This window comes from Monodon monoceros, unplaced genomic scaffold (genome assembly GCF_005190385.1).
Source record: "Monodon monoceros isolate NGI ecotype Baffin Bay Population unplaced genomic scaffold, NGI_Narwhal_1 Super_Scaffold_21, whole genome shotgun sequence".
NCBI lineage: Eukaryota > Metazoa > Chordata > Mammalia > Artiodactyla > Monodontidae > Monodon > Monodon monoceros.
The window spans coordinates 71336874-71361580 of NW_021703778.1; the positions used below are offsets into that span (position 1 = coordinate 71336874).

General features: G+C 50.4%; 1 protein-coding gene across 2 annotated transcripts in view; it reads left to right on the top strand.

Annotated features, from left to right (window-relative positions):
* CORO2B (coronin 2B) overlaps nt 1-12067 on the top strand; it is a 139802-nt gene extending 127735 nt beyond the window's left edge. Inside the window, exons 6-12 of one of the 2 annotated variants that reach the window (XM_029238734.1) lie at nt 625-741; nt 873-977; nt 1503-1599; nt 5247-5359; nt 5688-5778; nt 5985-6124; nt 10105-12067. In XM_029238734.1, the coding sequence (XP_029094567.1) occupies nt 625-741; nt 873-977; nt 1503-1599; nt 5247-5359; nt 5688-5778; nt 5985-6124; nt 10105-10236 (795 nt within the window). In that variant the 3' untranslated portion in view covers nt 10237-12067. Of the gene's footprint in view, nt 1-624; nt 742-872; nt 978-1502; nt 1600-5246; nt 5360-5687; nt 5779-5984; nt 6125-6377; nt 8951-10104 lie in introns of those variants that run through there. The other variant, XM_029238733.1, reaches the window with a different exon arrangement.
* The last annotated feature ends 12640 nt before the right edge of the window (nt 12068-24707 follow it).

Below are 24707 nucleotides of genomic sequence, written 5' to 3' on the forward strand. Positions count from 1 at the left end.
GAGCCTCGAGCTCTCCATCCTCAGAGAGTCCTTGCAGTAGGTATTGTGACAGTTCAGAGATGCCTTGGTGAGAGCACCTGGCACCCAGCCCAGCTCAGGCCCTGCCTGGGACTTGGTCCAGTTAGTTCCCTCCTTCCCCATCCCCCATCCGCTCTGGGACCTGGCAGCGAGGCCTGGTTTCTTGGTCCCCGGTCTCCATTGCCCCACAGCACCTGTAGTCATTTCCTGTGGCTGCTGTGACAAACTACCACAAGCGATGTGCCTTACAACGACAGAAATTGATCCTCTCACAGTTCTGGAGGCCGGAAGTCTGGCTCCCTCCGGCGGCTCTAGGGGAGAAGCCTTTCTGGTCTCTTCCAGCTTCTGGTAGCTTCCTTGGCTTGTGGCCTCACCTCTCCAATCTCTGCCTCCGTGGTCACACTGCCTTCTCCTTTCTGAGTCTGTGGAATCTCCCTTTACCTCTCTCTTCTAAATAAGGACACTTGTGATGGCATTTAGGGCCCCCGTGGATGACCCAGAGGTTCCGGGGATTAAGACATGGACGTATGTTTGGGGGCCACCAGGCAGCCCAGTCCAGCACCCTATTGTCTGGGGCCTGGCTCACCAGCTCTCTGTCCCTGCCAGGAGGCGAACTGCAAAAACCACAGAGTGAACCGGGTGGTCTTCCTGGGAAACATGAAGCGGCTTCTCACAACGGGGGTCTCCAGGTGGAACACGAGACAGATCGCCCTCTGGGACCAGGTCAGCCGCAGGGAGGCCGGAGCGGGTGGGGCAACATCAAAGCGTTGTTACTCCAGGGGCTTTGCTGGGATTGGGGAAGGCGAGGTGCCATCCTGCCTGGATACAGGCTGATACTGGCCCCGGGCCCGCAGGAGGACCTGTCCATGCCCCTGATCGAGGAGGAAATCGATGGGCTCTCCGGCCTCCTGTTCCCCTTCTACGACGCTGACACACACATGCTCTACCTGGCTGGAAAGGTAGGAGAAGATGGGGGAGGGACAGGGACAGGCTGTGGGAGACCCCTGCCCCCATTGGGCCCCCGCTCCTGCCCTACCTCCCAAGAAGAGCCTAGCCTCTCTGCCCTTCCCCTGACCCAACATGGGTCAAAACCTACCCTCAAGTCGTACACTCATTCTGTTGCGGTGTCAGTGACTGAGAATTCCTTCAAGGGTGGATTGGAGTGGGGTTTTACTTGGGAATAAGGATCAGAGCCTGACGTCAATCATCCCTAATGATGGGATTGGAGGCACCTGCCAGGAGATCTTGTTAGAAAGTCTGTCTGTAGGCCCGTGACCCTGCACGCACGCGCACAGCACCCGACCTCCATCCCACTGCCCCCAGCAAGTCCCCTACTGGGGGCGTAGAGGCCAGGCCTCCTGGGTCTTTTGACCACCTCGGAGGCATGGCAGAGGCTCTTTTCAGCAGCCCGCTGGACCAGGACCTGCTGAGCCCGCCCCTTCCTCTCTTCCTTCCTCACCTCCCTCCCCACTCCCGGCCCCTAGGGAGATGGAAACATCAGATACTACGAGATCAGCACCGAGAAGCCCTACCTGAGTTACCTCATGGAGTTCCGCTCCCCAGCCCCGCAGAAAGGCCTCGGTAAGGGGGTCCGGGGGCTCTTGCGGTTGTTAGGCTGTAGAAGGAGACACTGGAATTTGGCTTTCGGGCCACCCTGCCCCCAAAATGAAAAGTCAGACTCAGAAGGCCACGGCTCATGGGCAGGTCAGAATGGAACCTCTGGGTGCTGCCCTGTGAAAGTCAGCCCGCCCTTCTTCAGCCAGCCTGAAGACCAGCTCCGTCACCCCATGGGGCTTGGTGTGCTCCGTCATCTCTGGCCATCAGCAGCCTGCAGGAGTGTGCGCGGTACCTTCATTCCCATTTGCAGATGGGGAGGCCGAAGCCCATTGTTGTTCTGACATGGTGGGAGGAGGTTCAGTAACTAAAGGTCAGAACGGGGTCCAGGAGCATGTCCCTTCCTGAAGCCTCTGGGAAGTCAGGACCCTCAGTCCCCCAAAGCAGCTCTGTCCTTGCCTGAGAAGACAGGAGGAATTCCAGGGTGTCCCCCTCACAGCATCCCCAGGTTCTCAGGCAAATCCCATAGAGGGCTCCAGGATTGACGAGTGTAGTGAGTCCGTCCTTCACGCCTTACACTCTCCCACCGCTAAAGCCTTACAATGAAGTCTTCATGCCCAGTGACTCACACTGGCAGTACATCCGATTCAGCAGTCCCCCATTTGGGGTCCAAATCACCCAGAGGAAGGTATCTCTTCAGGGATCTGTTCCCTCCTCTCCTTAGAATTTGGGTCTGGTTTTGTCCCTCTGAGGATCTGGGATTATGGACACGGCCTGAGGGCCAGCTTCAGAGACATCAGGGCTGGAGGGGCCCAAGGACCCCTCTCAGGGACCAGCAGCAAAATGGAGGCCCAGAGATATGCCTGAGGTCCGAATGACCATTCCACTGACTTCACCCTTCCCCAGGGCTCTGTCATCCCCACCTCCCTCGCTGTCACCCCATCATCAAATAGTATAAAAAGCAGCCTGGACTTTGGAATCCAAGCTAGGTTTATATTCTGGTTAGGGACTGTGTCCCTAACCCCTCTGTGTCCCAGTTTCCTCGTCTGTAAAATGGGGATAATTAAACCTACCTTGAAGGGCTGTTGTAAAGCTTAGAGATCATGTATACAAAACACCTGGCAGAGTACTTGGCTCCTGTTCCTTCCTGTAGTCATTCAACAAACATGTACTGGGTACCAGCTGTGTGCCAGACCCCAGACTGTGCCAGACCCTGGACTAGTCCAGGGGTAAAGTGATAAATAAAACAGAACACAGCCTCACTCACATCCCACTGAGGGACAGACAGACAGTAAACAAATAAGTAAGGAAAATATTGGATGGTAGTAAGTTCTAAGAAGAGAATCAGATGGGGTAATAGAACAGAGAGTGACGGGGGCTGTTTTAGACCAGGTGGTCGGGGGAAGCCTTGCTGTGGAGGTGACATTTTAAACTGAGATCCGAAAGGCAGGAAAGGGGAAGAGTAGTGCCAGCAGAAAGAACATTTAGTGCAAAGGCCCTGAGGCCAGAAAGAGCCTGGCATGTTCTAGGAGCAGAAGGGAGGTGAGTGTGGCTAAGCATAAACATGCGGAAGATGGGTAAATGTTAGGGGATTAAGCTGGAGAGATGTGCAGGGGCCAGCTCCCATGGGATGCATTAGACAGGGTATATTAGAGCTCTCCGGAGAAACAACCAAGTATATTTATAAAAGGGGAATTGCAAGGATTTGGTTCACATGATTATGGGGGCTGCGAAGTCTCACAATCTTCCCTCTGCAAGTTGGAGGCCCAGGAAAGCCAGTGGTATAATCCAGCTCAAGTCTGAAGGCCTGAGACCCCAGGGAGCCGATGGTGTGAATCCCAGTCTAAGGGCAGGGGATGAGATGAGATGTCCCAGCTCAAGCAGCAAGGCAGGGAAAAAAGGGCAAATTCCTCCTTCCTATGGCCTTTGTTCTGTTCAGTCCTGCGATGGGTTGGAAGATGCCCACCCACATTGGGGAGAGCCATCTACTTTACTGGGCCCACCGACATTAACCATCACCCAGGGGAAGGAGTTGGGGTTTCACCGGGAACTCGTAGAATTTTCTTTTTCTTGGGTGGATGGGTAGGTGGGAGTGGGACCGTGTGATGTGATCTGAAAGGTTAGTTTAAGATTGCTCTGGCTTCTGTAGGGAGACTGGATCTTGAAAGGGCAGGAGGGAGGCAGAGAGACCAGTTAGGAGGCCCCTGTGGACTTCTAGGCAAGAGAGAATGGTAACTAGGGGGATGGCATGGGAATGAGGAGATGAGGATGGATCCAGGAGATGTTTAGAAAGTTGGGTCAGGGCTTCCCTGGCGGCGCAGTGGTTGAGAGTCCACCTGCCGATGCAGGGGACACGGGTTCGTGCCCCGGTCCGGGAAGATCCCACATGCCACGGAGCGGCTGGGCCCATGAGCCACGGCCGCCGAGCCTGTGCTCCACAACGGGAGAGGCCACAACAGTGAGAGGCCCGCGTACCGCAAAAAAAAAAGAAAGTTGGGTCAGCAGGACATGGGGAGGAGGGAGGGGCAACTGAGGATAGCTATTTCTCCTTGTCCTCCTCACCTGTGGCCGCTGTTGAGCATTTGCCACGAGCCAGGCACTTTTCATAGGTTCCAAGTGGCTTTGTCACTCACCCCAGGCAGGTCACATAGCTCCTAAGTGGCAGAACCAGGATTCAAACCCAAGTCTGCTGGTTTCACTTGGTACCATGATGCCACTTCCCTCCAGCTCCTGGAATTCCCTTCTCTGGAAGAGCAGCCTTCTGCTCCAGCCGAGGAGAGGTAGAACCTTAACTCATATTCACATCCTGGAGAAAGAAACTAATGTTATCTGTGCTCATCACTGCCGGGCAGTTAACAAGCAGCTTCACACTGAGTCCCCCGACCACCTCGTGAGGGGCCGCTACTGGACTCCTCTAGGCCACCAGGGAAGCTGGAGCTCAGAGAGCAGTGATTTGCCCAAGGACTCCCGGCCAGAAAGAGGGGAGAGTCGGGATTCAGACCCAGGCTTCTGTCCCACCCCAAAGCTTGTGTTCCTACCCCCACACTGCACTGCTGCCCCAGCCGGCGTTCACGTGATGCAGCTGTTAGGGATGTTGTATCTGGTGCCCACGCAGACATACATGCACACACGCACCCCTGTCGGTCCTATAAGACACATGACGGAACGGCAGTCTTGGGCTGCGTGTAAACCTCTGGGGTGCACGGGGAAAGCTTTCCCCCTCCTTCTTTCTCTCTGAAGACTGGGGGCACAGAGGCTTTGGGAAACCAGTTCATTTCAGAAGGTGATGGTCTCTGTGGCTTATACAGTGGCAACACTGTGTGACCTCGGGCCAAAGCCCCGTCCCCGCTGACCCTCAAGAGTCTCATCTGTAAAAAGAATGGATTAGATTCAAATAGTTCTGCAGCCCCTTCCAGTTCTCAAAGGCCCCAAATCTATAGTGTGCCCCTTGGTGAGGCAGGTCTGGCCCACGGGGCTTATTTGAGAAGTTACCACCCAGAGACAGAGCCTGACTCAGGAAGCCCCCAGCCCCCTCCTGTGTACTGTATGGGTCATTGCCTCCAAACCTAGTGCCCTCCACCTGTGCCTTTCCCCTGGCCAAGGTCATCAGGAAGGAGGGGCGATGAGGGGGGATTCCCGGGACCCCGTGTAGCCGTATGTATGCCTGTCCACAGGGGTTATGCCCAAGCATGGGCTGGATGTGTCTGCCTGCGAGGTGTTCCGATTCTACAAGCTGGTGACTCTCAAGGGCCTGATTGAGCCTATCTCCATGATCGTGCCCCGGAGGGTGAGTGGGGCTGGGCTGGTTCCAAAGGGCCCCTGGCATTGAAGCCTAGCTTTCTCGCCACTGACTGTAAGCCTGGCGGAGCCCGGAAGAAGGAGCCCTTTTCCTGTGGATTGGGGTGGGGGATGGAGACCGCTCCAAGGTGAGGACAGTTTGGCTGGCTACGGAAGGCAAGGTGGGAATTCCAAATGGGATACACTGTGAGTACAAAGGCCGGAGACAGGGCAGCAGGTATGCGGTTGGACGTCAGCAAAGAGGAGAATCTGACTGGAGAGCACGGGCTTTCTCAGCAGCCCCCCATCTGTCCACCCTTCTGCTTCCCCCGCTGCAGTCGGATTCCTACCAGGAAGACATTTACCCCATGACGCCGGGCACAGAGCCAGCTCTGACCCCCGATGAGTGGCTGGGAGGCATCAACCGAGGTACCGCAAGGGGTGGGCTTCCCAGAAGAGGCTAGGAGACTGCAACCTTGGCATTCGGTCTAGCCCACCCCCTTCCCCTTGCATATCCTCCTCATTGAACTTGCCCTCACACTCAGCCGACTGTCGGACGTGGTGTTAAGTGAGAGCCACCATCACTTGACAGTCAATGGAATTGTCAGTGAGAACACGTCCCTTGCCTTTCTTAGATCCTGTGCTGATGTCTTTGAAAGAAGGCTATAAGAAGTCCCCCAAAATGGTATTCAAGGCTCCCATCAAAGAAAAGAAGAGCGTTGTGGTCAACGGAATAGATTTATTAGAAAATGTCCCACCCAGGACAGAGAATGAGGTAAGGAATGTAAGTTATTGCTGCCACACATCCTGGCAGAGCGAGACCTCTGCATTTCAATTATGGGCTTCAGGCCTTTAGGCTAGCTCCGTTCTGGGGCATTTTTCTTTCTCTGACAAATACCATAAGTAGCCTGCTGTTGGCTTCCGTTGCCTCTGACCCCAATAACTAGAGGCTGGGCTACGGTAGGGATACTGATGCCCCTCAAACCCGCGAACGCAGAGTTACGTGTCCCCTCGTGAATCCATTTCAGAATGTTGCTGTCATCTGGAGTTATAGATTCCCGACTCATGGGGAAAGCCCGCCTCGTGATTACAGCACTGCTTTCCTCCCGGCATGGCAGCAGCAGCAGGGTCTGATGCTTTCCTGTTTTTGTGGAAGAGGCTGCGTGTTGATGAAAGTACTCTTTGTACCATTTGGAAAGGGAGCAGCTCATCAGGGGTAACCGGAGCTGGGCCTTGTCCACGCCCCCCAGAGGCCTCTCCTTCCAGCCACACCCTCGGTCCCTGGCACCAGCGTAGTTCAGCTCAGCCAGGATTCACGGAATGCCCACCGTGTGCCAGGCCCTGGGCTTGATGCAGCTGCGGTGGAGATGGCGGCAGGGACCCACCTGCATTTGGATCCTGGCCCTCTCAATTCCTGGCTGTGCCTGAACATGTTTCCTGACTTCCCTAAGTCCATTTCCTCATGGTAAAATGGGGCTATGAAATGCTGTGAGCATTAAAGAGACCATTGCTAAGTATCTAGCACTCTTCCTGCTCACGTTAAATGCATAAAGAGGCTAACTGTATTAGCTCTCGATTACCATGTAACAAATTACCCCAAGACTTAGGGACTTAAACCCCAAACATTTATTATCTCATAGTATCTGTGGGTGCGCGCGGCTTGAGGTCTCTCATGAGGGTGTGAACCATCAGCCAGGGCTGCGGTCGCATCTGAAGACTCACCTGTGGAAGGATCTGCTTCCAGGTTCACTCACTTGGCTGCCGGCAAGACTTATTTCCTCACAGGTCATTGGACTAAGGGTCTCAGTCCCTCAAGGTTTGTCAGCCGGATACCTCCCTCAGGTCCTTGCGATATGGACCTCTCCACAGGGCTGCTCACAGCATGGCAGTGAGGAAGAGAGGGTGTCCAGGATGGAAGCCACAGTCTTTTTGTCAACTCCCCTTGCAAATGACATACTGTCATGTCTGCCATATTCTATTCATTTGAACCAAGTTACTAGGCCCCGTCTACCCATGAAAGGAGAGGATAACGTGGGGCCATCTTAACAGGATTTCTTGTCACACCAACTTATAATTATCGCTGTTATTCATAAAAGTAAGACCATTCCTAACCTCTGGGACCTCACAGTCTTAAAGGTGAAACTGGCAGGTAAATTGATAATTGCTATAAAATATGTTTATGTGCCATTATAGAGGGATGTTCAGATTTCTAAGGCTGGATGAGACCGTGTGATCAATGGGATTTGCTTCAAAATAATCGCGAGGAGGGTGGTACAGGGGAAGTAGGTAAGAGTAAAGCCGAAGCAAGAGTGGTCACATGGGGACTTCCCTGGTGGTCCAGCGGTTAAGACTCCGTGCTTCCAGTGCAGGGGGTGCAGGTTCGATCCCTGGTCAGGGAACTAAGATCCCGCATGCGATGTGGAATGGCCAAAAAGTAAAAAAAAAAAAAAAGAAGAAGAAGAGTGCTTGCATGTTATTTGCTGAAAATGGATGATGGGTACTTGTTTTTGTTTTCCATTAAAAAAAATTTTTTTTTCTTTTAAGTACCTTGAGAAGGTAGACATAGTTGAATTGCTGCGATAGCCCAGGGCCATAACAAGAACCTGAAGTTGGTTCTAGTACTGGGTGTGGAGAAGGCAGGGTGAATAGCAGTTACAATGAGTAACCTTTAGCTGTGGACTTGTCTGTATCAGAATGGAGGACTTGGAGAAATATTTTAAAGGGTCTCTGAGCAGACAGCACAGACGCCACAATCTCTCTACACTACAGCCCGGATACTTTGCTTCTTGGGGGAAAAAAAAATTGCTCAGAGTCTGTTACTCTGGTTTTACCCACAGTTTTAATCATCACAGAAGACTGGAAGCAACCAATGAGATAATGGGGCTGTGAACAGTAGACACATTGGTCTAAGTGTGAAGAGACAACAGGTAGCTTGACACAGGGGAGAAGACATCATTGTACAGCTCTGTAATTTTACTAAAACTCACTGAATTGACTTAAAATGAGTGAAATTTATGGTACATGAATTACACTTCAGTAAATCTGTTTTTTAAACAAAAGTAGATCCAAAAAATTATACAAAGAAACTTGGAGAACTTGGAAGGCACAGGAGTGCGTAGAATCACTTAGTGCAGGGCAGACACCACAGCATCCCTGTGAACAGACGTAACCAGGACTGGTTTGTTGGTTAATGAAAAAAAAAAGACAGTTAAAGGAAAGAATCACAAAATTTATATATATATATATATATATATATATATATATATATATATATATTCTTTAAACAATTTATTTTCATTTAAATGTAAAACATATACATTCAGTCCACACGTTTTGATGTAGGACCAAGACCTCTTCTTTGAGAACATCCCAGTTGGGATCTGCTATGTCTTTGTCAAATAAATCACACTTTAACTCCAGTTTCCAGTTTCAGTTTCTTTTAAGTGGAACTTAAAATCAATCTGAGAACAAAGCCCTTGTTTTTTCAAAGTTTTCCCCAGTTTTTTTTTTTTAATATTTATTTATTTATTTGGCTGCTCTGGGTCTTAGTTATGGCGTGTGGGATCTTCGCTGCGGCATGCGAACTCTTAGTTGTGGTGTGTGGGATCTAGTTCCCTGACCAGGGATTGAACCCATGCCCCCTGCATTGGGAGCGTGGAGTCTTAGCCACTGGACCACCAGGGAAGTCCCCCGGGTTTTTTTTTAAGACAGGTTTATTGAGGTGTAATTGACCTACGGTAAAATTCATCCTTTGTAGTGTACAGTTCCATGAGTTTTGACATATGCCTACAGCTGGGTGACCACTACCATACAATCAAGATATAGAATATTCCCCAATCTTTTATGTGTATATCATCCACACCTAATTCAGTAACAACTTTCTTAGCACACCCTTCTTCAAGATTCTCGAATGCATTCAACTTAGTTTTTATGGAAACAGCAACTCTCTTTTTGTATCCCTATTTCATCAGTTTATGTCATATTTAATTAAACTGTGCAATCATTATACAAAAACAGATGCAACTCACAGTAGGCAGTTTGAGGACCAACACGACTGCTTATTGGTAACTTTCAGCTCAAGTGTGTGGGGTCCTCCAGGAGCCTGTGGAGGCTGCGTTTTGCGGGCATCAGTCAGTCTGTTTTATGGAAGAAATGGAGAGGCTGGTTAATCCAGGGAGCCATCTAAGCGAGGGTCTGTCAGATTCCCATGCTTTGCTCATGGCCACTCCAGCGATGGCTGGTGCAGACTTTGGTGCGCCGTGCTAGTCCCCTGTCAGCAGGAAAAAAAAGCTGGATTCCATTCTGTATCCTGAGCTTCGTTAAGAAAAGGATGCAGAACATTTTAGAAAGCTTTCTATTCCAAGTGGGAGGTAAATGAAGTATTCGGTTTGAAGCCCTAAACGGGTGAGCTTGGGATATTGGAAAACTGGCCTGTGTGGACTCATCCCTTCTTCAGTGACCCTGGATCAGTGCCCGAGGCGGGTCTGCATATGCCAGAGCTTTTCTTCTCTGCCTCACGGTGCGGGCTGGGGGTGGACGTGGGTGGGAGCCATGAGCTGAATCTGGAGAAGGGAGAACGGCAGTGACCTGAGTCACCTGGGACACCGGCACGGGGGAGGGGTGGGAGGCCTGGGCCAGGAGGACAGCGGCTGCAAGGGGCGTGGGGGTGGAGTTGGGGGTCTGGATGCCCCCTGGAAATGTCACCTTCTCACCTGCTCTCTTCGGCTCACCGGCCCCCTCTCTCGCCCACCCCAGCTCCTCCGGATGTTCTTCCGGCAGCAGGATGAGATTCGGAGGTTGAAGGAGGAGCTGGCCCAGAAGGACATCCGCATTCGGCAGCTACAGCTGGAACTGAAAAACTTGCGCAACAGCCCCAAGAACTGTTAGCTCCGCGGCTGAGCTGCTTTCTAAGCCGATCTCTCCGTTGTTTCTACTCGTCCCTTAACTTCCCATTCTCCGGTGACCCCAGAGACAGAGCCAGGACTGGAGCTGGGGGAGTGCCTGAGGACCCCACCTGCCACCTCAAGAACTGGAAGCTGACCTTTGACCTGTCGACCTCATGCTAACAAAAGCCCCCAGCCTCTCCCGGAGACCCAGGCTGGCAGCCCCTTCCCCTGCCACCCCAGAAGCCTCGGCTTCCCCTTGGCTGGCAAAGACCTCGGACTCCCCGAGGGGTGCCCTCAATGGACCAGGGAGCGGAGGGGGAAGCCAGGACCCCAGGAGACTTAGAGGTTGAACTTTTCCCCTGCAAAGGGGGCTGCCAGGACATCTCCGTGCTCCCTGCTGGGGCTCACAGTGGCCCTGATGGACGCACAGTAAGGGCTGGATTGCCGGCATCAGCTGTTCTCCCTCCCATCCCCCACCTCTCTCTCCCCCCGCAGCCCTGGAAGCCCACTCACCTGACAAGGGTTGCGAGCAGCCCAACTCCTTCCTGTCTCTTGCCCCCTCTCTCTTATCTTCAGGGAATTAAGAGGATCGCTTGCCAAGGCCATAATGCCCCCTTGCTTTCCCCTGAGGCTCTTCAAAGCTCTGGCAACACCCTTCTCCCATTGACTTTGTGAAGCAGGCAGGGTAGGGAATCGTGTCTCCATTTTACAAGTGACAGAACTGAGGGTTGCAATGGGGTAGTGGCTTCACTAAGTCACCCAGCAGATGAACGGTGGACCCAGGACCAGGACCAGTGGTGTGCAGACCTCAGGCCCGGACCCTTCCCACTGCATCAAGATGCCAATCCCACGGGGGCATCACCAGGGCCCAAGTCTCCGTGGAGGAGAAGACTGGGAGCCTCCCAACACCAGTAGTGCCAATGTGTCTCACTGCCCAGTCGAGGCCCCTCACACTCAGTGTCCCTACGTCCTCCCGGCCCCCACCTTCTGCTCCCACCCCCCAGGGGACTCCCTCTGAGATGAGGCCTCTTCCTCCTGGAGGCTGAGGCTGCGAAGGGTGGAGCTGGCCCTGGGGAGGCAGAGCAGGGGCCGGATGGCTCCAGGGGCTGCTCTGTGTGCATGTCTCAGCCCTGCTCTCTCAGTCACGGTCAGCCTTAACAGTTGTAGGATGACCACAGCCCCTCACGTGGGTGTAGCACTTTAAAGTTTACACAGCCCTTCGACACTTAGGATCCCATTTGAGCCTCATCTCAGCTCCCAGAGGAAGGGAGCATTCTCCCCAGTTTGCAGATAAAGAAACTGAAAAGCAGCCCAGGGTCACAGGACCCCGGGAGATGCCACATTTCACTTGGTCTTCTACAATTTTCTTTTTTTCCTCTTTTTCTCCCTTCATTTGTCACTACCTATGGAGTCCATGAACACTGTTCTTAGAAAAGTCACAGTTTAGGGGTGAGGTCTGGCCTGGGCACCAAGAAGTGGGTGTCCACTCTTCTCTCTCATTAGCTAGAACCTACTAGATGCATTGTGCTCCACACTGCTTGTACCACGGCCGCCCTGCAGAGCATCCATCCACACAGGCGGGGCTCCCTAAGCCCCCCCAGTGACCTGGGCAGGGAAAGCCCCCCTGACCCCTCGGGCTTTTCCCCCAAGAGCCTTCCACCCTCTCGGCCAGCTAAAGCAGGGTCTCCTCACCCCCCAGACCCCACAGCTAGACTGTGTAAGCTTACATCTCCTCTTCCCCACACTTGTGAAGCTTTTTTTTCTTCCCCACTGACCTTTGTGGTCTTCTGTGATTATTTATGCTGCCTCCTGAGGATAGAATTGAAATAAAATGTTTTCAACTTATTGGACCCGGGCACAGCCAGCTCATTTAACCTGGGAGGTTCCTGCTCTTGGTCACCATGGTATCTTGATGGTCAGCTCCCCGGCCACAGCTCCTTTGCTTTAGTGGAACAACAAATCACATCTGTGTCTACAGATACAATTTCACACTTTCATCCATGTACAGCAAGGCTTCTGAACGTCAGCCCTGTGGACATATGGCGCCAGATAATTCTTTGCTGTGAGGGCTGTCCTGCGCCCTGTAAGCCATTTAGCAGCATCCCTGGCCTCCACCAGTCAGATGCCACAGCACCCCGAACCCAGTTGTGATAAACAAAAATGTCTCCAGGTATCACCCAGTGGCCCCTGGGGTGTCAGAATCGCCCCCAGTTGAGAAGCACTGTTCCACAGTTATTCAGTAGGCATCTGCTGTAGGTCCAGCCCTGTGTTGGGGTCTGAAGGACACCAGTGTTTCACACTGGAATGGTGCTTTGCAGTTTACAAAGCACTATTCCACGTATTTGACTCCTTTGATCTTCACAGCTCTAGGTGCTATGTTCTAACTATTCCCGTTTTCCAGGAGAGCCGTCAGGTCCAGAGTGTGACATGCTGAAGGTCATTTAGCGGGTGTAACGGAGAAGACACACAGGGACGAGGATCTTCTGAGCCCAGAGCCAGAGGAGGCACGTGTTCCCGGTCCTCAGCCAGGCTCAGCGCTGGGCAGGGTGTCTTCTGGGCGGAGGGCTGGGGCCCATCGTGAGACCAGGGGCTGCCAGGCTGCTGGGACACCCTCGCTCTCTGACCCAGCCAGAGTTGTCATGGAGCAGAGTTGTCAGGCTGCAAAGTGGACAGGCATGTGGCAGTGTGGACAGCCCAGGAAACTCAGAAGAGCCACAGGAAAGCAATGAAAGCCTTAGAAAAAAGGGCAGGAGAGGAAATGATAAAAGGCAGTGGAAGAGCAGTGGGCAGGACACCGGGACAGGGAGGGCGTGGTCCAGGCCCAGCTCTGCCTCTGACGGGCTGTGTGACGGGAAGAAGTTCACTTCTCCTCTCTGGGCTTCACTTTCTCCATCTATAAAATGAGGGTATAGGGACTACCCTGGCAGTCCAATGGTTAAGACTCCATGCTTCCAACGCAGAGGGCACGGGTTCAATCCCTGGTCGGGGAACTAAGATCCCACGTGCCACGCAATGCAGCAAAAAAAAAAAAAGTGGGGGGGATAGGAAAATTGGAGGGTCCATTCCTGGTCTAACACTTGAGTTTCCACTACACTAGCATTTGGAAGAATGGGACAGATCCCCAAGAACACCCATTGTCTAGCATGAGTGATACAAACAAGAAGTATATCAGGCGAAGGGAAGCAGCAGGGTGGCTTCCTACAGGGCTTGGGTGCAGAAAAGTACTTTTGCTAAACATGAATTTGAAAAAGACACTCCTGGAGTTTCTGCTGTAGATCAATTCACAGTCCTGGGCTTGAAAGAAATGCTAAGGTCATTGAGAGTTTGACCTTCGTGAGCTCCTTCTCTGGGGATGCCAAGGAAGGTGGGTGGAGCTGGGTCCTTGACTGAGGCTTCCTCCCACCTGGGCCCAGGGGAGCAGGTGAATGCACAAGGTGACCTGTCTCATGTGTGCCTCTGTCCCACGGGACCCCCAATTCTGAGCCCAACTGGGCAGCTCTTTAATCATCACTTATTATGGCAGATTGTCCAAGGTCAGAGTCGAACGTGGTTTCTCTCCAGGCAGCCCACTTCCCAGCTGCATTTGTTGATGAACCCATCAATTGCTTGTTGGTTGTCCACATGTCCTTTAGTTCTTCACATACCAGGATGTACTCCATGCCTCGTCTGTTACACTGATCCTGCTGACAGTTACGGCCTTGCCCACCACGTTGCTTTGATTATTATAACCATATAGGAGAACAAGGCCCTCTAGCTCTTTGTACCCCTTCCCACTGCCATGTTCCCCACCAGGTGCTTGCTCCCTTCTTTTCTCCAAGTGAGAACATCTCAGGCTAAACTCCAGACCCTTCTCTTGTATGGAGAAGTCCCTCTGGGGCATGCCTAGAATTCTTGTCTCACAACCCTCCACATACCAACACCTACCTGGGTTTTCAACTCAGCCTAACACACCCTGAGTGGCTGGATCTACTCAGTACTGGGCGCTGGAAACCCAGAGATTGAAAGAACCAGGACTGGGGCTTCCCTGGTGGTGCAGTGGTTGAGAGTCCGCCTGCCGATGCAGGGGACACGGGTTCGTGCCCTGGTCCGGGAAGATCCCACATGCCGCGGAGCGGCTGGGCCTGTGAGCCGTGGCCGCCGAGCCTGCGTGTCCGGAGCCTGTGCTCCGCAACGGGAGAGGCCACAACAGTGAGAGGCCCGCGTACTGCAAAAAAAAAAAAAAAAAAAAAAGAACCAGGCCTGCCCTTGAGGGGCTCCAACCAGTGGTCCATCTATGGATATCGTGTCACCCAGCAGGACGTGTAGCCCCTGGAGGCTGGGGTGAGTTCCACCCTCTGCCAGGTTCCGTGTGGAACAGGCAGCTGTTAGGGATTTGCTGACTCCCAGATTCCCTTCAGCCAGCCTCCCAAGAGCCCAAGATGGGCTTGGGCATTTTTAAACCCTCTCCTGGCGCTGGACAGACATCCCAGACTGCCAGTGGACCGTGCAGAACGTGGCTGCTTCTTCACTGTGGAAAATGCCTTCATATTGCAGACACCTCCACCACAAGGGCCCTGTCCCTTAGCCTTCCTGCTTGGAAGGGCTGCGCTGACAGGGCTGTCTGGGGCAGAAGCAGACACTCACCTTCACCACCGGAAGCGTTACCGGATCCCTGTCCTCCACCCCTGCCCCTCCAGTCCACCAGCCCAGGGAGGGGGGATGCAGGCCCTTGGAGCAGGGAGGGGAAGAGGGCGATGTTGACAGAAGCCCCTCATTCTCTGTGCGTGTGTGTTTCTATTTGGGAACAACCTGCACACTATCTTCCCTTAGAATTTTAATTCAGTAACAGACACGAGTGGATCAGCCTTACTGTGAGAGAGAAGGTGAGCATCTACAGGGTCGGGTCTGCAGAGTTCTACGAAACTCCTGTCCCAGAGCCCCTCCCTTATAGCTGGCTGTCCCATTGCCTGGAGTCCCCCCATGAGCACAGTCCTTCTGGGTTAAGCATTGCCCTTATTGCCAGAGCCCTACCTATACATATCCCCCTGGGATTGGGATGCTGACGTGAACAGGGTTGAAGGACGGAGGAAAGGAAACAAGGGGGCAATGAAAAAGGGTGGGCTCAGGTGGGAGGAGGGAGATGGCGACACTGAAGACAAAGGTCTTGGATTTCAAGGTCACAGTGATTAAGGCAAGATTCAAAGACCAGGAAGTTTGCTTGGAGCTTGAATCCAGCCAGCAGGTGGCAGGTTATGGCCTTCTTATCAAGCCCATTTTTTTGGAGCTGGGTCCCTTCTGTCACCTCCCACTTCACCCCAGAATGAATAACCCAACCATAGGCACGAGGGCCTCGTGGCAGAGCAGGCACACAGAAGAGCCAGCATCCGAAACGCCCCAAGTATCAAAGAAGGGAGACTCAGAAGGGGGCAGCAGGACCCTCGCTGCCCCAGGTCAGCTCTCTCCAAGGAACGGCCAGAGGAGGGCGCTCACCTCACCTTCCTCTGAGGCTGCCTGTTCTGTTCTGAATAGCTGGAAAGAGGCTGGATCGGGGTTCCTGTCCCAGCCCAGCCCCTGACCTGCTCTGTGACCTTGAGCGGCTCCCCCCTCCCTACCCTGCCCAAGGGACAATGGCGGGGAGGGGCCTGGTGAGTCTGCAATTCGAAGAGGCTGGGAGCTGAGGAGGTGGCAGAAGGAAGAGCCGGGGAACATGAAGGGAGGGAAGAAAAGGCAGGGAAGGAGGAGAAGGGGTCTGAGCCAGACCTCTGCAGCCCGGTGGTCACAGCCTAGCCCGGGCCTGGTGCTCACCAGCTCTAGCCCCTCGCACTCTCCAGGAAGTCGCCGATGAGAGAAATGGGAGCTGCGTCCCAGGCAGGGATGCAGCCCGGGGCAGAGGAAGAAGGGTCTCGGCCAGGCAACATAAGCCCTGAATCCTTGCCCCGGGAGGCTGGATTCCACTCAGCTGAAGCAGGAATGAACCCCTCCCTCTGGCTGATGCAAAGGGAAGGGATCAGGGACTGCTCTGAAACAGGGAGCCAGGCGAGGGTGGTGGTTTAGTGGTGGGTGGGGGGAGGAGATGGGGAAGGGGTGCCTAGGGCTTCAGGATGTTCATCTTACGGGAGGGGGAAGGGGGAGGGGAGGAGGGGGAGGGGAGGAGAGGGAGAGGAAAGGGGTCGTGCGAGGAGACCTCCCAGGAACGGATCCAGAGCTGGGATGGGAGATGAGTCATCCCCTGTCAACAGACCTAGGCACCTTGCTTTATACCTCTCTTAAACCGGCACCATCCCCAGCGGGGGACCTAGGACAGAGCTGGCTGCACCCTGCTTAACAAGTGACCTTCAGACTAGCTCACAGAGGAATGGCCGTTCTTAACTCCGTTGGGTTCTTTTTGTCACTAAAAGAACTGTTCACCTCTTGGGGCTGCTTGGCACTGTCCTGTGAAAGTCCCCCACCCACCCTAGGGTCTCCTACCCCCTACCCTAACCTGTCCCCCACCTGCCTCAGGATGCCTGACATTCACACATTTGTCCATCCTTTGGTGAAGTCATTTGTAATGATAATGAAAGTAGCCTATTTGTCTCTCTTTGCCTACTGGGAGGCAAATAGACAGTTTTCATTCAAAAAACTATTTTATGAAATATTTATCAAGCGCCTTTTCTACATCAAGTATTATCCTAGGTGCTGGGACAAAAGAGATGAACAAGATATAGCTCTTGTTCTCAAAGAGATTCCACTCTAATTTATAATTAAAATTCACATGCAATGCAGAGAGGAATGTCTGGGAGGACCTAGAAGGCTAACAGTGATTTTCTCAGGGTGATGGGATAACAGGTTAACTCTATCCTTTTTGAATATCTGCATTTTTCTACAATAAACAAATTTTTTCAATAAGAGAGGAAGGTTTGGGTTTTTTTTTTTAAGATTTTAAACACATGTAATAGCATAGGATTGGCTACTAACTGTTTCCCTTGGGATGAAACCTCAGGCTTATTCTGCTCAGTTCACCAGGAATGGGAACTAGGGCTTTTCCTCCCATGCCTCCATGGCCCCTCTGGACCAGAAGAGATTGCCCACGTGGGTAGTTGGATGGGGTGAGCAACTCACGTATGGCCACGTGTCATTTCTGTTGGACACTTGACGGGAGGGAGCCTGATAGGAGACCTCTCCCCGCACCGCCCCCCCACCAGCTCCCTGCCACCACGGCTCACATGGATTCCTGCACAAGCAAAGGTGACGACAGATTTTCACTGGGCATTGGCTCAGCCTTCTCTGGATCCTCTTGATGGTGACTTGGCCTTCCCTGATCCCTCTAGGTCTGGTGCCACCCGCTGACCTCCTCCTACCCTACCCCAGGTGTCCCCAGTCCCTAATCTTGCCTAAGGAGGAGCAGGGCGCACTGGGTCTTCACCCATCCTCTTCCCAATCTACTGTTTGTGGCATAAAATCCGTGACCTGCTTCCTCTGGCATTGAGCCCTTTCTCCTCTTCAAATCAAAACCCTAGGCTGTCAAAACTCTTTACTGTCTCAGCCAAGAATTTTTGAAAATATGTTTGGAAACTCAGAAGCTGAGTATTGATTGTTTTTTATATATTCCGGCTATCAGAATCATAGTTTTCCCTCGGGCAGTGAATATCTCTGGCTGGGATAGGGAGAAGGCACATCAGGCACTACAAGATCAACAACTGTTGTTTACAAAATCCATCCGTTCACCGACCTCCCACCCCACCAACATGCATGTATGCGTGCATGCACACACGCACACACACACACACACCTGGATCATTAAAATGGCCAGAGATTAAGATAATATAGAACTGAAGAAATTTAATTAATGACATGGAACTGGAGAACATAGTTTTTTTGCTAATTTTCAGTTAACATTTGCTGGACAATGACATTACATTAGGTGCCAGTGATATAAAACCGATGGAGATACACAAATTGCTGGCCTTGGGTTTATTGAGAGATGTAGATATGTGAATGAGTAATTACAGTTCAGTGTAGTAAATGAAACAAGAGGCAAGGGGGCAGGGCACAACCTTTGAAAGAATGACATAGCCCAAGGACATGACATAAACTGATTAGAAACAAATGGGTCCAAGATGGCGGACAAGTCAACTTTTTCCACTAGACCTTGAGCCTCAGTATATGCTCACAGCAGCAAGCTAAATGACACACCCACAGGCGCCATGACAGTTCCAAGACTGACCATAAGGATCAAAAAGTGGGCGGTGGGGCTTCCCTGGTGGTGCAGTGGTTGAGAGTCCGCCTGCTGATGCAGGGGACACGGGTTCGTGCCCCGGTCCGAGAGGATCCCACATGCCGTGGAGAGGCTGGGCCCGTGAGCCATGGCCGCTGAGCCTGCGCGTCCGGGAAAGGCCGCAACGGGAGAGGCCACAACAGTGAGAGGCCCGCGTACCGCAAAAAAGAAAAAAAAAAAAAAAGTGGGCGGTGGCCCAATTCCTGGAAATCCCCACCCCTTCCGGAAATAACTGGAATACTCCTCCCACTCATTAGCCTATGAAATTACCCACTCCTATAAAAACTGACAACCCCATACCCTGGTGCCTTTCTCACCCTCTGAGATGGCCCACACTCTGTCTGTGGAGTGTGTTTCTCTCTAAATAAATCCACTTCTTACCTACCACTCTGTCTCTCACTGAATTCTTTCTGTGATGAGACGTCAAGAACCTGACCTTCATTAAGTCCTGAAACCAGGTGTGTGATCTCAGTTGGAAGACTGGGTTTTGGCCGGTTTCAAGTCCCAGCTGCATGGGTTTGAGTCCCAATCAGGCTTTTGGCTGGGTTTGAGTCCCGGCCGTGTGGGTTCAAGTCCCAATCTGAGGTGCACGGTTTCAGCTGGCGACCACAAAGGGACAGTGGTAAGGTAAGAAAATGTTGAGAGTTAGGTCTTGGTCCTAAAGAGGCCAGTAGGATGCCACGAGCCAGGCATACAGGGGAAGATGGTCTGCCGACGTCTGCTCATTTTTGACCGGTGGGTCAACCCCGTATACTTATGCACATCCAACAGCAGGTCCAAGACAGAATTGTTCATCTCTATACTCTTCTCCTTGACTCTGAGGTTTTTCTTCTATATTCTTGTATTCTTGTTCATTCCTGCTCTATTTCTTTCTTTCTTCTGTTAAACCCAGAAGACCTGTGTGACCACCAAGGTGTACTTTTTATTGCTTTCACTCCCCTCCCTCTAACCCTTACAAGTGCTGACCCTTTATTCCCAACTTAGAGGTAGAACAACTCCCATTCATCATCAACAGAATTGGGGACGTCTTCTGTGCCATTTCTTTGCGACTTTTTGGACACTAACACCTGGTTGGGAGACTACCTTGGAAGGGATAGCATCTAAAATTGTAAGTACAAATCTTGACTAAATTGCACGGTGGATTTTGACTTAAGAGTGGAGTTTTGGATAGCTCAGGAGTTAAAGACGTCACCTCAGGCTTGTCTGAAATGGGTCAGGCTGCATCAATCCCAACCAACACCCCTCTGGGCCATATACTCCAGGATTAGGAAAGATATGGACAACAGGAATTAAAAGGAAAAAACGTAGTAGGTTAGGTAATCAGGTTTGGCCACAATATGAGTTAGGACATTTAAAATGGAGTGAAGTACCTTATGTTCAAATTTTCATGGCCTTGTATCTAGGCAATGAAACCCAAAAGGAATTTAAGGTGTATGTAGCTCGGGAGGGATAACTCTAGGAAGGACACAGAGGACATTTTAACTGACTCACCCTACAGGTCCATGGATCCCGAACGAACATGGATCCCTACTCCCCCGAGGTACAGACCCTTTTGCCTATGCATTTCATAGCCTAGTCTGCCCCAGACATCAGGCACAAAATTCAGAAAGCAATTGCTGGTCCTCAGACTCCAGTGAATGATTTGTTCCAATTGGCTTATTTGGTTTTCAGTAATAGAGATATGGCCAAAAAGGCTGAATGCACCCAAGAGAAATATGCAAAAGGCCCAAATGATTGCAGTGGCTTTGTCCACTCAGAGACCACTAAAGGGGAAGCTGGCTTTTCTGGGCCAATCTGGCCCTGGCAGACCACAAGGCCCATGGGTACCCATACAAGGCCAGTGTATGCGGTGTGGACAAAAGGGGCACTGGAGTGAGGATTGTGATCGATGTGCCCTTTACAAACAGCCAGGGCATTGGAAGAGGGAATGCCCCAGCTGCCAGAGAGCGACAGGGACCCCTCAGCCATTGATGGTTTTGAAATCAGAAAACTAAAGGAACCCAAGGCCGAAAGTGGCTCTGCCTAGACATACATCTACATAACTAATTCTTGGGTGGTCATTGATGTCGCGGGCCATTTCATAGAATTTCTTATAGACACTGGTGCAACCTTCTCAGTCTTAACCCAAAGGATTGGAAACCTTAGCAGTCATAAGGAATACGTAATGGGGTCGTCAGGGAAGAGACAGGGGCACACTTTCCTGGAACTCCTTTTGTGCAAGATCGACGGCCAGCTGTTTTTACATTCCTTTCTGTTTGTGCCTGACTGTCCCATCCCTTTAATGGGAAGAGATTTATTAACTAAGTTAGGGGCCACTCTGTTTCTCGAGGGGCAAGGGAACCACCCTCATCACCAAATGGTTCTAACAAAAAGCAAAACGGAACAGATAAAATCTGAAGCTAAAATAAAAGCCTTAGTAAACCCTGGAATATGGAATATCGAGGTTCCGGGCTTGGCCAAATATATCCAGCCAGTGATTATTAAGTAAAAAGCGTTATATAGTATCTAAATATAAGGTACAAATTTCTTAAACCTAGGGAATATCCTCAAAAATGTTTGTAAGTAGATTACCAAAACAGCAGGCCGCTGGTCTGCCTAAACTGACCATAGCTGATATGCAGAGCCTAGTAGGAATTTTGGAAGAGGCCTTCTCCCCTAAGCTAAATGAGGAAAAGTAAAACTTTCCAACATAGGTGAATGGGTCTGTCAGTCCTTCAATATCATTGAGGCAACCACCCAATTCTTTGAAAAAGAAAACAAAACTGTCTTTGTTTCACAAATGTTGTCTTTAGGGGATCAGAGGTGTGACTCCAAAAATAATACAAAGCCCACCAATCCTTTTACCACTCCCCAAACCTTCCCTATTTATCTTAAGAGGCTTGTAAGGGAAACAAAGTCATCCTAGGAGGAACTTGCCTGTACCTTTGAGATACAAATGTCCTATCTGGTCTTCTCAGGAACCCTTATCTCTGCTATCTTTTTAAATAAACGAATGTTTAAAAAGTAATTTAGAGGGTTTCTCTGGTGGCGCAGTGGTTGAGAGTCCGCCTGCCGATGCAGGGGACACGGGTTCGTGCCCCGGTCTGGGAAGATCCCACATGCCGCGGAGCAGCTGGGCCCGTGAGCCATGGCCGCTGAGCCTGCGCGCCCGGAGCCTGTGCTCCGCAACGGGAGAGGCCACAACAGTGAGAGGCCCGCGTACCGCAAAGAAAAAAAAAAAGAAAGAAAAAGTAATTTAGAACTTTACTTGTCAAGGATAAATAGAAATCTTAAGTGTCTTTTCTGTAAACGCTAGTAAAAAGGGTTTAGCCATCTAGGTAGGTGACCTTGATTTGTTTCATCTGCTAGAAGCCCAATTTGAATCCAACCCCTTGTAACTGATGGCTTTTATACTGTACCTGACTCAGGGCTGAAATTTTGAAATGGGAACTGTGAGGCCTCTGTGTTTGTGTGTTCATATGTATCTATACGTGTGTTGTAGGCGTGTGATGTTGCCAAAAATTGATTCGTAGAAGAACTCTACTTAATTGGCTTAAAAAAAATTAAGTGCTTATATAAATACTCAGAAATAGAAAATAATCTGGCCAGAATGAATTTCAGGTTCATGTCATCTGGAAAATATTCAGTACTAAACTGCTGTCTGGTATTGAAGGTGGCTTAAGCTTGTTGGTTTTATTAACATAGACATGTAAGAGTCATCTATGTTAAGCGTAATACTTCTAATCAATCTAAGTTTATTAGAGGTCAAATAAGACCTTATTCTATGTTACAGATTTGTCAACAAGAAAGGTAACTCAATGTGAAAAAAACTTTTTAAAAAATTTATTTATTTATTTTGGGGTGCATTGGGTTTTCGTTGCTGTGTGGGCTTTCTCTAGTTGTGGTGAGCGGAGGCTACTCTTCATTGCGGTGCACGGGCTTCTCATTACGGTGGCTTCTCTTGTTGCCGAGCACGGGCTCTAGGTGCGTGGGCTTCAGTAGTTGTGGCGCACGGGCTTAGCTGCTCCGCGGCCTGTGGGAGCGGCTCCGCGACTCGAACCCGTTTCCCCTGCATTGGCAGGCGGATTCTCAAACACGGGGCCACCAGGGAAGCCCGAAAAAAACTTCTAAGAAGAGTAAGATATGTATTTTTAGTAAAAGAAGGTGTGAAGAATGAAAACTACTGAAAAGAGTTATACATGATCAGGATTTTCTAAGATTGGATTAAATTTAGTTGGGTAAATGGATTTTGTTGGGAGTGGGCTGGGACAAGACTGGATTTGGTTTCTCCCTCCAAAGTTTTCTTGAAATGCTGCTTTTAATAACAGTATGAGTTTTTTGCCTTTAAGTGATCTGTATTTGTTTTTGAGATCTTTTGTAACTTTAGTTAAGTATTGTCTCACAGTGACCTATGATCTTATTTGACCAAGTGTTTTAAAACTTTTTGACAAACTTCCCAAATGTCAAATTTTAATTAAGCTTGTTTTGATTTCCAGCTAACTTTGGGGTACTTTAGAGGACCCCTAGGTATCTTATAAGAGAAATATTTAACTAGGGTTATTTAGTATGTTAAATTAAATGTAATCATTCATATTTCTGCTTATTGTAACCAAGTTTCTTTATCGATTACATTGTAATCAGATGTTTAACCATGCCTTTTAAGTCTTTTGTCATTTATAGATATTTTTGTACTCTGATGCTGTTACAAAAAGTGCTTCATCATCAGGGAGATTCATAGAAAGTCTATGGAAGCAGTTACAACAGTTCCACACCAAGATGATGGCTATGCGAGGATTCCAAGCCCATACTGACTTAAAACAAGGAGCTGTCCTGCCCCAGGGGCCCCCTAGATCTGGCATCCAGAGATGTTTACTCCCTGACAGGCAGGGTCGATGCCCCTGCTCAGCCTTGAAGTAGGTACACAAGACGGACCATCACCCTTCTGCTTCCCATAAGAATATGGGAGTAAAATCTCTGCGGGGGGAATGAAATAGGCGGCAAGAGGGCAGGGCACAACCTTTGAAAGAATGACATAGCCCAAAGACATGACATAAACTGATCAGAACCAAATGGGTCCAAGATGGCGGACAAGTCAACTTTTTCCACTAGACCTTGAGCCTCAGTATATGCTCACAGCAGCAAACTAAATGACACACCCACAGGCGCCATGACAGTTCCAAGACTGACCATAAGGATCAAAAAGTGGGCAGTGGCCCAATTCCTGGAAATCCCCGCCCCTTCCTAAAATAGCTGGAATACTCCTCCCACTCATTAGCCTATGGAATTACCCACTCCTATAAAAACTGACAACCGCATACCCTGGTGCCTTTTTCACCTTCTGAGATGGCCCACACTCTGTCTGTGGAGTGTGTTTCTCTCTAAATAAATCCACTTCTTACCTACCACTTTGTCTCTCACTGAATTCTTTCTGTGATGAGACGTCAAGAACCTGACCTTCATTAAGTCCTGAAACCAGGTGTGTGATCTCAGTTGGAAGACTGTGGGTTTTGGCCGGTTTCAAGTCCCAGCTGCATGAATTCGAGTCCCAATCTGAGGTGCACAGTTTCATAAGTTGTATGTAGGAGCAATCAAAACACCACTTCATGGTGATAGGTAGTCTGAGTTTTAGTTTTTATTTATTGAGATATAATGGACATATAAGATTGTGTAAGTTTAAGGTGCACAAGGAGTTGATTTGATACATTTGTGTATTGCAGTATGATTACCACCATAGTGTTAGCTAACACTTCCATTACTTCACATAATTACCATTTCTTTTTTGTGGTGAGAACATTTAAGATCTACTCTTTTAGCAGTTTTAAAGTATACGATACTATATTTTTGACTATAATTACTAGTATTTTTGACTATAATTACTAGGCAGTGCATTAGCTTCCCATCTTCTAGTTACAAGTTTGTACCCTTTGACCAGCATCTCCCCAAACCCGTGGTCCCCCCCATTCTCTGGTAATCACCATTCTTCTCTCTGTTTCTATGAGTTTGGCTTCTTTTGATTCCACGTACAAGTGATATACAATATTTGCCTTCGTCTGGCTTATCTCACCGAGCACAATGCGCTCAAGGTCCATCCACGTCGTCACAAATGGCAGGATTTCCTTCTTTCTAGTAATCCGAGTTCTTAAAGTGAAAGTAGTTTTCCACCAGAGAAGAGAGAGAGGCCTTCCAGTCGGGGGACAGCGTGTGCGAATTCACAGAGGAAGGAAACAGCTGACTCTGACTCAGGTGAGTGACGGGGG